General features: G+C 37.4%; 1 protein-coding gene across 1 annotated transcript in view; it reads left to right on the top strand.

Annotated features, from left to right (window-relative positions):
- The window catches only part of FAT1 (FAT atypical cadherin 1), a 107838-nt gene extending 92773 nt beyond the window's left edge, over positions 1-15065 (top strand). The window contains exons 19-26 of the mRNA XM_069493664.1: positions 36-167; positions 1605-1762; positions 2416-2878; positions 4356-4509; positions 4670-4780; positions 6245-6876; positions 7612-7749; positions 13645-15065. Of these exons, the coding sequence (XP_069349765.1) occupies positions 36-167; positions 1605-1762; positions 2416-2878; positions 4356-4509; positions 4670-4780; positions 6245-6876; positions 7612-7749; positions 13645-14273 (2417 nt within the window). The 3' untranslated portion in view covers positions 14274-15065. The remainder of the gene's footprint in view (positions 1-35; positions 168-1604; positions 1763-2415; positions 2879-4355; positions 4510-4669; positions 4781-6244; positions 6877-7611; positions 7750-13644) is intronic.
- Positions 15066-15267: the final 202 nt, after the last annotated feature.

Raw genomic sequence — 15267 nt, 5'->3', positions numbered from 1 at the left:
TCATTATCTCTCCCCCTCCCCACTTTTCTTTAAAGAGGGAAAATGCCCCCCTCTCCACCTTGGATGTGAAGACAATCCATGCCCTGAGGGATCCGAATGTATCACTGATCCCAGAGAGGAGAAATACACCTGTGTCTGCCCTGGAGGCAAGTTTGGTCAGTGCGCAGGTGAGAGTCTAATGGCTTTCTTTTATTATTTAAAAAAACTCTTCCATTTCTTATAATTTTCATCTTTGAGTCAAAAAATACTGCAAAGTATGTTTATTATAACAATTCAAATGTAGGTATGAATAATGATAATAGTAACTTTTCTTTCCTGTTTTATAACAGTATACCCCTTAGTTCATAATTTGGCATTCCTCCTTCTGTATCATTAATGCTTAGATAAACATAGCTAAATAGATAGCCTTGTGGGTACAGGTTTATTTTTCCTTTTTCTCATCTGCTTCCTTTTAAAAAAAAAAAACTTAAGATTGTCATGCCTCACACAGTTCTCTACCTCTTGCTTTTTTCTTCCACCTGGCAGTACATTAAGGACATCCTTCCAAGCCAATACCTGTAACCCTAATTCTTATTACTGGCTGGACAGTATTTTCTAGCATGGCTGTACCATCATTTAGTCAACATTTTCCTTACGTATAAAGATTCAAGTTCTTATGTTTCTGTTAAAAAAATCTTTATCCATGTATCTTTACATATTAGTGCTTTCAAATCTCTATAATAGATTCTTTCTTAGACTAGGATTTTCTGTGTCAAAGATTAACTACATTTTAAATTTTTGAAGATATCATTGTTAGTTTCCCAAAAAGTTGTGCCAATTTCTATTTCTTCCAGTCATGTATGAAGGTTTCATTCTCACCATTCTCTTGCCAGTGTTGAAGATTTCCCATTAAAAAATGAATTCCTCTCTGCATGTAATGGCCATAAAATGAATCTAATTATTATTTTAATTTGCATTTCTCTGGCTACTTGTGAAAATTGTCTTTTCATTTGTTCATTGCCTATTAGCATTTACTCTCATATGGCTTGCCTGTCCATATGATTTGTTTGATTGTCTGGGTTATTTATCTGTTTCTTAGTGTTAATGTGTAGAGTTCTTTTTCTCCTCTCTGTATGTTATTGATCTTTTGATTTGTTAAATGTATCTTTTGTCATTTTGAAATCTAATTTTTATTTAGTCAATTCTGCATAATTACATAACAATTTCCATCTCTGGGGATTGATACCATTTTCATCTTTGGGGGATGGGGATTGTTTATATTTTGCTAAAGAAGTTTTCTCAAACCACATAGGGGTCTATGTAACTATTTTCTGAAGTTGTCTTCTGCTAACTTCATACTGAACATTTTTATATTTAGATCTTTCATTTTAGAGTTCATTTCCCTGTGATGTAGCAGTCTAATTTATTCTTTTCCAAATGGAGAGCCAGTTATGCTGTGCTATTTATTAAGCAAATTGGCATTTTTCCTTGGAATTGAATTTTTATAATGTTATAATTCTTAAATATAAACTTAGACCAGTCTCGGGGGGTGAAGTAGAAATCATGCTTTTAAAAATACGCTTAAACTTGATTCTGATTTATTTTTGCCTCTTTGTGATTCACAGGAAGTTCATCTATAACATTTACTGGAAACAGCTTTGTGAAATATCGTCTAATGGAAAATGAAAACAAACTAGAGATGAAATTGTCAATGAGACTCAGAACCTATTCTTCTCATGCAGTTGTAATGTATGCTCGAGGAACTGACTACAGTATCTTGGAGGTATGTGTTTATATAGTTTTGTACCTCAGATCATAGAAGACTTTAAAAATATAAATTCCATTTTATGTTCAGATTGTCCATTAAAAAAACAATAAAGTAAGTGAAATGGTTGAATTCCACATTTAAATAGTTCATTAATACCTATACAAGTTATAGACTTTGTGGGTTGAAGAGCTCTCTTTATGCTATGCAGTGACATAGAGACTTAATTCTGTTTTTTACAAACATTTTTAGGGATGTGACAGTTAACATTCAAACTGTAGATGATATTATATCTTAATCATGTTATAGAGAGTTCATAGAGACATCCTACATATGCTTGAAGTAGTAATTATCTTGCCTGCTTTCTTTTTTTTTTAAAAACGTAATTCAGTTTTGACTTTTGATATTACCTGATGCTCTGTGTGTGGGTTCAGTTAATCATTAGTCACTTCCATGATGCTTTTTGGATGTGCATTGGCACTTGAACTTGATACACCTAAATGATCCATTTTTATTATTTGTACAATGGACAAATGGGTATATGCTCTGTAGTACTTAAATACAAGACTTCCTTCTTTTTACCTTCATTCTCCAAACATACCTCTTCTATAGATTTTTAATAATTGAAGGTTCTATAAGAGTGATGTGAATAGTAATTGTTTTTATCATAGATTCATAATGGACGACTGCAATACAAATTTGACTGTGGAAGTGGCCCTGGAATTGTCTCTGTCCAAAGCATTCAAGTCAACGATGGGCAGTGGCATGCAGTATCTCTTGAAGTGAATGGAAACTATGCTAGATTGGTTCTAGACCAAGTTCACACTGCATCGGGCACAGCCCCAGGGACTCTGAAAACCCTGAACCTGGATAACCATGTGTTTTTTGGTGGCCACATCCGTCAGCAAGGAACAAGGCATGGAAGAAGCCCCCAAGTTGGTAATGGTTTCAGGGGTTGTATGGACTCCATTTATTTGAATGGGCAGGAGCTCCCCTTAAATAGCAAACCAAGAAGCTATGCACACATTGAAGAGTCGGTGGATGTGTCTCCTGGGTGCCTACTAACAGCTACAGAAGACTGCTCGAGTAACCCTTGTCAGAATGGAGGCATTTGCAATCCATCACCTAGTGGAGGTAGGCTACGTAATGTTTTAATCTTTAAAATGTCATACTTGCATACACTTAAGAGGAAGTTCCCCAAATAGGTTTGGCTTTTTATTCAAATAATATTGTCAGATATTGCAGTCAGTGTTGGAGTCCAGTAGTGTGTATAGAATAGAGCAGGGCTTTGGCTTCTTCCCAGCAGCTGGGCTGAAGAAAGTTTCTCTGACTGCTGACTGCAGTCACTTCTCAGGGGCTTGAGCAGGATGTTTCTGTAAACGTCTCATTCTGCACCAGTCACCACAGGCAAACCACAGCTAACAATGAACTCTTCTTCCACCTCCTTGGTTGATCCAGGGGAATTTAGAGTTAGTACCGCTTAGTTCTTCTTGGTTCTTTTTTTATCCAATAGTTCAGCACAGAGGGACTGCTAGAGTCTTGCTAGCAATAAGAGATGGGAGCATGACTTGCCAGAAGGCCTTGAACCCCTCCTGAAGTGTTGCCCTATCTGTCTGTTTTGAAGCCCTGGCCCAGTGGGGTACTCTGTTGCCTTTATATCCTGGACTCCTTTCAGGCCACTTACCAGTAATAGAATATAGTTAGGAAAACAGCAGTCGTGCTAAATAGAGCTTACTATAATTAATAGAGCAAAAAATCAAATAGTTTAAGTGGGATTTCAAAAGGTTTGGTTTTCTACTGTTTTCTTTGGAAAGCGTATATGCATACTACATGCATAGAGTAGGCCACGTTATTCCCACACTAACACTCTGAAAATCTCAGTGGCATAACACAAGAAAAGCTTAGGGATGAAGCTAAGGGAGGCATTTTCTTGAAATGTGCTACCATGATCCCCAAAGCAGGAGGAAAGGTACGTGGCAGCCGTGCACTGGCGCCTAAAGCCCTAAGCCCGGAATGCCACATTTCTTTGGCCAAAAAATAGTACCATGGGAAGCACCATGCTGCCGCGTTTCCCAAAGGCAGGTAGATAGTTGGAAATGGTCTGCTGCTCTACCTGCAGCCTTCAGGAAATAGAGTTGACATTCAGACAAGTGTGATGATCTCCTTTCTTACATATACTAAGAGATTTCCTTTTTTAAATGAATGGTAATTTGTAGTCTTCAAAGTGCTTTCCACATTCATTATCTCATTTAATCCTTGAATGCTTGTGAGCATTGAATTTGAGATGTTAAGTAGTCTTGTCTCTGTACTTGGTCACTCAGAGAACTGTTTTTTTTCTTCTCTCTATGCTTGACCCGATCATCCTAAATAAAATGATGAGCTAAAGCTAAGTGAGTTCTCTCTTCAACTCTTTGTGCTTTGAGTATACCAGCAGTGGAAGGCTTGTTGATACTGACAACTTTCTACCCAGAGAGAGTGGGAATTTTACCAGCTTTCACAGATCTTGGACGATTAACTCTTCCTTTAAACATAACTTAAAGGTAAAAACCAATATCATAACACTGTTTTATGAGATATGAATAAGATTTTTTGTTCGTTTTTGCCCGTTTAGGTTATTACTGCAAATGCAGTGCCCTACACATAGGGACGTACTGTGAGTTGAGCGTCAATCCGTGTTCCTCCAATCCATGCCTCTACGGTGGGACATGCGTTGTGGACAATGGAGACTTTGTTTGCCAGTGTAGAGGATTATATACTGGTCAGAGGTATGTGTATTTTCACTAATTTTCGTAATTATAGTGTGAAATTTTTAAACATGTAATTGTACTTGTAAAAGGTCTCTATATTCTGTTAATGTTTTCTGTTTTGCTATATTTAATTGCAATAGAATCATGAGGTTTATGCTCATTTTTCATTATTCTTCAGGTGCCAGCTTAGTCCATACTGCAAAGATGAGCCCTGTAAAAATGGTGGAACGTGTTTTGACAGTTTGGATGGTGCTGTTTGTCAGTGTGATTCAGGTTTTAGGGGAGAAAGGTAAGTGGTTTTTTCAAGATTTGTATCAATAACTTTCTGTCGTGTCGTGTTGATTAGCAGATACAACAACACTTCATTAATTTGGACCACGTTGCTTCAAAATTTGATAATCCTCATACTGGCTTTTTATATAATGTATCTCTTCACTCTAAAATAAAAAGAAAATATCAAGCAGATGAATGGGTAATATACATATAATACTTGAAAAATCTGCTTCTGTACTTTGCAGCTATTATTTATAAACATAATGTATGGGTTCTTGCAGGCAGCACATGTTTGTGCAATGAGTGGAATGATGATTTTGTTTTTTAAGCAGACACCTGTGGGTCTCTACCCATTCACCTTTGAGGATGATGATGATTGACTTTTTTCATAATGTGCTATAACTAACATTTATACAGCATTTACAAATCTTTTTCAATTCTCTCATTATTTTTGGTAATCCTAAGAGGTGGTTATTATTTTCCAGATGAAGAAAGTGAGGCATGGGGGAACCTGTTGTATACCTTGAAAGGGGGGTGGATGAGAGATTTTAGTTCCAGATGCCATTTTACCCTTACACTTTCACCAGTTCGGTTAAGAACATTCCTCAGTGCATGTTATCCGGACCTAGTGCAGCACACTGAGAGACACCTTCACCATCAGTCTTACTAGACAGCCTTTGGTGCCCTGCCTACAGGTATCCATGTAGTTTTGCTCTGGTAGTGGCTGTAACCCATAATTTTGCCATCAGTCATATCACCTTAGTTCATAAGTTGACTTTCCTAATTCTAGTTAATGAATGCTCGTAATAAATTTGACAAAAATGTATTGGTAAACAGAATTTTCATACCAGGTGAGTGTCAGGGATAGTAACTAGATAAGTTTTATTAAAGGAGGAGGAGGAAGGGTTTGAGAAGGAGCAGGTAGATCTGCACAGGTGGAAAATACGGCCCTGCTTGGAAAGGCAGAAGGGCCTTGCTTATGAATTATTCTGGAAAGGTGAGGAGCCCAGGAAGGTTTTCAACAGGAAATAATATTTTAAAGTAGAAAACATAGAGTTTTCTGTCCTTTCACATGTATTACGGAACTGTTATATTCCCAAACAGAACCATTTTCTTAGACATTTCATCCAGCCTGTTGGAGGAGTTTCCAGTGTACCATCTCAGAAATAAACTGATGTCTAAGCAGTGAGGTTGATTTAGTAGTCTGTTGAAATCTAGAAAAACGGCAATTAAATGTTGGCTTGATATGTTTGTCTCCCAAATATACATTGAAAGCATGTAATCAAATGATTACTCCACAAAAGATTTTCTGTTGTTATTTATTATTTGATAATTATGTTTTCTACTTGTTTTATGTTTGGTTTTGTTTTTGGCATGTCTTGTTAAGAATGAATTAGTCTTTAATCTCTAAGGATTACAAGCCTGGCATAGTCTGATGTATATTGCAAGGTTCTCGCCTCACTCTTGGCTTTCTTGGCAGGTGTCAGAGTGACGTTGACGAATGTGCTGGAAACCCCTGCCGGAATGGAGCCCTTTGTGAGAATACACATGGCTCCTATCACTGCAACTGCAGCCACGAGTATAGGGGGAGACACTGTGAGGATGCTGCTCCCAATGAATATGTGTCCACCCCATGGAATATCGGATTGGCAGAAGGAATAGGAATTATTGTTTTTATAGCAGGGATATTTTTACTGGTGGTGATGTTTGTCCTCTGCCGCAAGATGATTAGTCGAAAGAAGAAACACCAGGCTGAACCTGAAGACAAACACTTGGGACCAACCACAGCTTTCTTGCAAAGACCGTATTTTGATTCAAAATTAAATAAGAACGTTTACTCTGACATACCACCCCAGGTGCCTGTCCGTCCTATTTCCTACACTCCAAGCATTCCAAGTGACTCTAGAAACAATCTGGACCGAAATTCCTTTGAAGGATCTGCTATCCCAGAGCATCCCGAATTCAGTACTTTTAACCCTGAGTCTGGGCATGGACACCGAAAAGCAGTGGCTGTCTGCAGCGTGGCCCCAAACCTGCCTCCCCCACCTCCTTCTAACTCCCCTTCTGACAGTGACTCCATACAGAAGCCTAGCTGGGACTTTGACTATGACAGTAAGAGCGACTTTTTCATCTCACTATAATGCCACTGAGATAAACAGTGAGGTTGCAAGTTCTGCCAGAGCTACTGGGGTTCAAGTCAAAATGTGGAGTCTTTGGTAGAGATAAATATACTCAAAATATGAAATCCGTATTCTGATTTGAAACTTTTTTGGATGTCTTGAGTGCTGGCTGAGCATTGTGCCTGTGATATTTTAATTAAGGAATTTAGTCTAGTCATGTTTCAGTTAATATTCTAGAGAGATCATTTAATTTTATAATGGATATAGCTGCTCAACTATAATTTTTTGAGCTTATGACAAAAAAATAATTGGAAACAGGGTGTTTTCATGCTAGGATTTTTTTTAATATGCCCAGAGAAAATGGAGGTATTTCTATCAGTGGCCTAACGTATATTTGATGTTTTAAAAACAAAAAAGCTTATATATGCCATTTTAAAACAAAATTTTAATATCCTTTATTGTCTAATGATATCCATAGGCATGTTTATGGGGAATTTCTGTTCCATGAATCTCCAAGAATATATGTAGGGTTTTTTTGTTTGTTTGTTTGTTTTGTGTGTGGGGTGTGTGTGTGTGTGTTTTTGAGATATTTCTCTCTTTCAATCTTTATTAAATAAAGCTCAGGCCGTTGTTCACTAATGCTTGCTTTGCATCAGAACTCAGCAGTAAATGGAGCAGTCTTGGCCCTCATGGAACTTCATGTTTGCCTGTCGTCCCTTCCTTTTAGCTAAAGTGGTGGATCTTGATCCCTGTCTTTCCAAGAAACCTCTGGAGGAAAAGCCCTCTCAGCCATACAGTGCCCGGGAAAGCCTGTCTGAAGTGCAGTCCCTGAGCTCCTTCCAGTCTGAGTCGTGTGACGACAATGGTGAGTGGAAGGGATGTGGAGATGCTGTGTGTCGCTTGCTCATTGTGCACCGTGCTGCTCACAGTGTGGCATCACAGTCTACATGCACGAGGTCGGTCGCCTCATTAAGTCTCCACAGATTTTCATACTTCACTTGGACCACTTTTAAGCAGTACCTTGTACATATTTGCATGAACATCTACTGGGGAAAATACTTAAAGTGTTCTTAATGAATAGGTGTTTGGAACTATAGCTATTTGTCAGTAATAGGGAAGAACATTAGTTAATTGAAAGATCATTTCTATCTGATTAATCCTGTGTTGACTTTTTTGCACAACAGTAAATGTTGTGGAAGTTTTGTGGGATTTTCAAAAATCCTTGTAACAGCTTTCTTGACCACACAATACATACACTCTCACATGCGCTCTAAGAAGAGATGTGATAGTCTGAAATGTTCGATCTCGGTAGCACCTCTGGTATTACAAGGTTTTATTTGTCTCTTCCCTCAACCCCACTGCGGCCCCAGCTCCCATTTGGATCAGAGCGTACTGACTGAGAGCACAGTTTAAGAGATTGCTAGTAAGTTGGATTATATTTCTAATGAAGAAAGTTTGACAGTGGGATCTTTGGCACCAGTTATGTTTGTCTGATTATATAAGGTAAATTGCATTGATAACTAGCTTCACCAGATTAACACATCCCAGTAGGGAAAATTATCAATGTTCAGTAACACAATAAAGTAAATTTCTAGCAGAAATTTTTAAATCTCAGAATTAGTAAGTTTAATGGCAATTTTTTTTGCATAAAAATGTAATGTGTTTCCATATCTCAAATATTTTATTGATAGAAGTAACTCACTAATAATTATTTGATCTAGAGGAATACAGTCCACGGTACATTGCATACATATAGTTGTAAGTCCATGATACATTGCAGAGTGCTTTGCCAAACTAAAGATGCCCTAGGTGTATTCCATTCCTTATGATATCAAAGTATACCTGTATTTCTTAGTAATGGAGTGTATGGATATAGCTTTACTTGTTAAACCAACAAGAAGAAAGAATTATTTCTTTCATTAGTTTTAATTCTAGGAAGTTCCTGTTGCCAGTTTATGTAATAATTTATATCTAAGCCCCTGAATGTTCTTCATCAATACATTCAGAATTTTGTTAGGCTTTTTTTTCTTTTCGTAGTTCCTTTTTTTGAAATATCATTCTTTTTAATTATCCTCCTGAGTGCTTGTAATAAGTTATAGCCAAATTAGTTATGAAAATTAATTGCCAGATAACACAGTGTGAGGAAAAAAAACATATATACAGAGTTGTTTTTATTTTATTGTAATCATTATAATTTAATCATTTTTAGTCTTAAAATTTGTTCGGAGTCTGTACTTGCATTGTATTACTAGTTTGCTGAGGCTATTGTCACAGATTAACCGCAAACTTCGTGGCTTAAAACAACATAGATTTATCTTTTTATAGTTCTGTAGTTTAGGAGGCCAGCGTGTGTGTTTCGCTAAACTCAAGCTATCAGTGGTACTGCATTCTCTTCTGGAAATTCAAGGGAAAGACCTATTCCCTTAACTTTTCCCAGTTTCTACAGGTACCCACATTCTTTGACTCATGGCTTCTTCTGCCTTCCAAAGACAGCAACATTGCATTTCACTGATCATTCTTATGTCTCATTAGCTCCCTCCAACCATAGCTGGGACAGATATTCCCCTTTTAAGTCACCCTGATAATTTGAAAGTCCCTATCTCAAGGTCCTTGATCACATCAGCAAACTCCCTTTTGCCGTGTGTGGTGACATAGTCACAGCCTCCCAGGATTAGGACATGGACATATTTGAGGGCCATCCTTCTGCCCACCACATGCATACGTATCATCCTTGGCATAAGTGCTTTAAAATAGCGTGATACACAAATGACAAAGGAATTTACACAGGAAACAGCCAAACAGTATGTACTTCTCTGTTCACCAGCTATTAGTCTATTTGCAAAAAGACAAAATTTGCAGTGGGAGCAAATAGGGCAGGGACAAAAGCATTTTTGTATTTATATTGCATATGTATCTCCTCAAATTTCTTTTTCCGGGGACAATGTAAGAGTTCATTAAATGGAGCCAGAAGGGTGGCTTGCCAAGGATTTTATTCTTTGAAGGAAGGTCTTTTGCCCATGAGATGTTATAAAATAAGAGTTGTTCTGACCTGACACAATCCACAATTGTTATTGTGAAAAACTTCATAGCTAAAAAATCTTTTCCTAAATTCCAATAAAATATGGTTACTTTACTCCTTCAATTAATAATAACAAATATGTAGCTTGATTAGAAAAGTCTCTGAGACGTGTCACTGTCAGGGTGCAGGAGTCATGCCTAATGATAGTATGTAGTTATATTAAAGCCCTGACTTCACGTTTCTAGGTTATGAGGTGGGAATTGTATAATATAAAGAAATTCTGTTTCGTGCACTGTTTTCTAACTGAAGATTTTCCTAATTGACTCCTTTTATACCTTTTTACAAGCTTCCATAGTGACTGTAATACACCTTGTCAATGCTGTCGTTGACACGGTGAATAAAGAAGGTATAGTCATAAATGCCTGTGCTTTGTGTGTGTGTTCTATAGTGACTGTGTCACTAGAGTACTGTGCTTATGCCTGTCGTAATGTTATACAAAATAATTTGTGGTTGGTTCTGTGCGGGTTGAGTACTTTTATTTTGTGCAGGTGTGTATATTCATAATACCAGTACATCACAAAAATATTTCTTTATATGTATGTCTTTTTGTTACTTTTTCCCATTTGTAGTGATTTACATAGACATCCAGAGGTACCCCTAGGATCTTACGTGGTATAATATAAAGAAGTTAATTGTAACTACCTGAAGTTTCTTTTAATATAAGAAATCCTCTTCATAGTAATACCACATTACCTATAGCTGATTCTTCACTTTTGTTTTTCCCTTGTATGATCAAAGAAAATGGGGGAACATGGTAAAAGTATATTTTCAAATTTGGTTTAGTGAAAATCATTTAATATGAGGTGTTGTCTGTTTGAAATTTCAAGAAAAAAACATTGACCACCTTCTCAAATTATTTTAAATTAAATTAGTCCTTTATTAGTGCATGGCAATTGGGGGTAATCACACGTGAAAGGCGTAGGCTAGGAGTTGTCAAACTGCGGTCTAAATCAGATCCCTGGAGGGTGTGTTAAAAGTCTAATTTCTAGTTCCCAGCACCAGAGTTTCTGGTCCAGTAGGTCTCGGTTGGGCCTTCAGAGTCTGCATTTTTAACAAGTCCCCAGTTCTGATTTTCCTGGTCTAGGGAATCACATTTCCACAGCTACTTGCATAGGCCGTCAGGAGTAGGGATGTTATCACCAGAAAGCTCCAGGATGCTTTTTGCTAAGACATACGTGCTGTCAAGATTTAAGTGGGAAGAAGGGAAGGTTTCGTGCAGACGTGATGGGCTGGGGCTCGGTGCCAGTGCTGATCACAGTGACTGGTGAGGCTCACGCTTACTTTCTTGAGAACCATGTTTTTCCTCGGTGAATCGGAAAGTTATCTGTGTTTTGTCTGGTGAATTTTAGTTTTAACATGATGACCTTCCAATATCTTAAGTCTTATTGGAGTTTAAAGAAGCAGAATTTAAACAGCTCCTCCTTGCAGTCTCCTTCATTGAAAAATACTTTTTGGCATATGCAAGAAGTATAAATTTAAAGTTGAAAGCTAGCTTAAATGTTAAGAATTATCCACTGCCTATTTAATAACAAAAACTGATTTTTTAAAGGGGAATTACTACATTTTTTTGTTAGACTTTTTAAAAGCTCTATGGAAGTTGATTTTTAGAGCAACCACAGTCTCTTCAGTTTTTTGTTTAAATTTCTGGGAGAGAAGTATCAATCAAATATTATTTGTTCTAAATTGGTTTATTCCGTGTGTCTTCAAGAACATTATAGAATGTATAGAAAGCATTGGCCTTGTTTAGCAGATCACTGAAGTTACCATATTTCTACCCGTGATTTCCACTTTCACAGTTATTAACTGTACCTAGCAGTTAGTGCTTGCTCTGCATAACAACTCTAAGGGATTTTCACCCCATTTCAAAGAAGGAAGCTGAAGCACAGCCCGGGTGGCCATCAGTGTCCCTGCCTGGTGGTAGCTTTGCATGCCTGTCCTCTGCCTCGTGCAGAGCTCTGCAGAAATGCGGGAGAGGCCCTGCAGAGCAAGTGTAGTTTCAGATTGGGAAGGAATAAACGTGGCCAGTGCTCTCTTTAGGGAAGGGTTAACAGTGTAAATATAAAATCATACTCAAAATGGATAAGATCTGGAGAGATTTTCAGCTTTTAGTCTATCTTTAAGTATCTAAGTTTGTTCTTGAATTTCTCTGAATTTGATGTACTTTTGAAGGTTGTAATGTGTAAAGTATGTGTACATTGTGTAGCTTTAGGTGTATTTGGATTATCACCTCAGTAACCTGATTAATTTACATTTTATTAGAGCCTGTAGGTTTTATTTTAATTATTCCTAGGAAAATTCTATTTTCAGCTTTTTTTTATCAGAAACAATGAAAAGAAAGTAAAATAATATTTGAGTTTTCTGATGAAGTCTCTAGGCCATTACCCATCTTTTTGCTCCACTTCCATATCCCATTTTATTTGTGCTACATAAGTTTCTCAGCCATTTGGAATTTTCGTAGATAATGGCTTAAAGACGTGGTATATGGCTGACTGGGCCTTTATAAACAGTTTACATTGTACTGTGTACTTATCTTTATTGCCTTTCAGCCGTCATCTGTTTTAATTATGAATGTTTTCTTTTCTTTCTACTGTGCCACCAAAAGAATCTTTGGCTGCTCCTGACCTCAGCAAACCAAGAGGTGACTTATGCATGCCAGTTGTTCATTGATACTCACTAAAAACAATTGGTAAAGATGTGACCCCGGTGCTGACTTGCTTCACTTGGTTGCTCAGTGTTTGCAGCAGTAACTACGTACGTGGTTGTTTGTGCGCTGCATTCTAAACACGTACTGCTTGACCTTTTCCTATCTACCAAAGGATTTAAAAAATCCTAAGGAGAAAAAAAAAAAACTGTTCCTAAATTGGAAGGTTTTTTTTTTTTTAATAGTGATGCTTTTATATAGTCTAAAATGATCCCTAGTCCTTTTAAAAGTAACAAAGATTGATATACTCTATCAAAATTTTGTTATATCTTGCAATGCTTGTTTGATTGTATTTTGCTTGATTTAGAGGCATGCTTTGATATGTAGCTATATTAAGGTAATCTGTTGTCTTACTTAGAGCTAATGAAAAATAGTGGTTTTTAATGTTAACTATATTGCATTATTATAAAGGAAGTTTATTTTCTAAATTTCAGCATGCTAAAGGTTACTTTCATTATTTTAAAAAGTTGCATTAATTAGGTTTTTTTAATGACAAGTAGTGCAGACCAAGTAAATTTGATATTTTACTTGGTATAGACTCCTCCTTTCTAAAAGGACAAACTTATTTACTGATGTCCTAAAACTGAACTAATACTTTTCTTCATATAGAGCAATGGGTTCTAAATTATAGAAGAAAAGTTGAAAAGATGATTGGAATCATTTGTAGAAAAATGCACATAATATAGATGCTAGTATACTGCTAGAACTGTTAGAACTCTGTTTCCTTGAATGGTAGGTGTGTACATAAAACCCTAAGTCCACATTTCAGAAATAGAGCCTGGTTCGTAGAGGTCTTTAAAACTGGGTTGGATAGAGGGATGGCTTCAAAGCAAAGACAAAGGGTTTCCAAAGGGATGGACTTTGAATGAAATCATAAATGCATTTGTATCTTTGTGTCTTTGATACACTGAGCTCTTTTTCTGTGACAGAAGAGCTCAGGAGGAAACACACTGAAATCTTTTGTTTTCTCTTCCATCAAGGATATCACTGGGATACATCAGATTGGATGCCAAGTGTTCCTCTGCCCGATATACAAGAGTTCCCCAATTACGAAGTTATTGATGAGCAGACACCCCTGTACTCAGCAGATCCAAATGCCATCGATACAGACTATTATCCTGGAGGTTATGACATTGAAAGTGATTTCCCACCACCGCCAGAGGACTTCCCCGCACCTGACGAACTGCCACCATTGCCTCCAGAATTCAGCGATCAGTTTGAATCCATACACCCTCCTAGAGACATGCCTGCTGCAGGTAGTTTGGGTTCTTCATCAAGAAACCGGCAGAGGTTCAACCTGAATCAGTATTTGCCCAATTTCTACCCCATCGATATGTCTGAACCTCAAAAAAAAGGCACTGGTGAGAATAGTACTTGTAGAGAACCCTATGCCCCTTACCCTCCAGGGTATCAAAGAAACTTTGAAGCCCCCACTGTAGAAAACATGCCCATGTCTGTGTACGCTTCCACAGCTTCCTGCTCCGACGTGTCAGCGTGCTGTGAAGTGGAGTCTGAGGTCATGATGAGTGACTATGAGAGTGGAGACGACGGCCACTTTGAAGAGGTGACAGTCCCTCCGCTGGACTCCCAGCAGCACACGGAAGTCTGACGCTCAACTGCCCCCAAAGTGCCTGGACTTTAACAAACCTAGAGATTATATGAGTAATCTGCATTGTTCTCCGCGGCAGTGCTTCAGCGCTTTTTTTGGCGAGCTGAAATGGGCATGGCTGCACTGGCTCCCACGCCTCTTGACATTAGCCATTTCCAGTGTCCTAACCTACTGTAACTGGGTGAGGTTTTCCTTGGCTGTGCCATTTCTGAACATCTTTTGGTATTTACATTTGTCTGTGTTAAAATAATGAAACGAAAATCAGTCCTACCATCTTGTTAGCATGATTCATGTATTTATATAGATTTGATTATTTTAATTTTCCTGTCTTTTTTTGTAAATTTTATGTACAGATTTGATTTTTCATAGTTTTAACTAGATTTTCAAGATATTTTGTGCATTTGTTTTAAATTGAATTTTGGTGGTGTTAGTGCCATTACCTAGCACCCTGATTTTTTAATATAACCAGGGTTTCACTGTATGTCTTTTCCACAGAAGTATATTTCATTAATACATTTCAATATAGTCATTCATTTCTAGCTGTACATAGAATGAGGAAAGATCTGATACATGGACATGTCTTACATGCGTTGCTGTATTTTAGAATTATAAACATTTTTCATTATTGGAAAGTGTAATGGGGACCTTCTGCATACCTGTTTAGTACCAAAACCACCATGACACGGTTTTTATAGTGTCTGTATATTTGTGATGCAATGGTCTTGTAAAGGTTTTTACTGAAAACTATCATTAGCCAGTCTTTCTTACTGACAATAAATTATTAATAAAATACTTTAGCTTTACTGCCTATTTTTCCTGTGTATTTACATTCCTGTTCAGGATTCAGTTGCTGAATTGAGATAGAAGGATGGATGTATGAATGGAAGGATGGACATAGAGGTATTCCCTTTTAGTGGATAGTGGCTTAAATGTGAAATTCTTTCCAGGTGCCAGTCAGGCTGTACATGCAGATGTAGCCACTAGGTGGCAGTAT

The sequence above is a fragment of the Eulemur rufifrons genome, chromosome 18 (genome assembly GCF_041146395.1).
Source record: "Eulemur rufifrons isolate Redbay chromosome 18, OSU_ERuf_1, whole genome shotgun sequence".
NCBI classification, from domain to species: Eukaryota; Metazoa; Chordata; class Mammalia; order Primates; family Lemuridae; genus Eulemur; species Eulemur rufifrons.
Note: the sequence above shows the minus strand (reverse complement) of the source record. Positions and strands in the feature narration are given on the sequence as shown.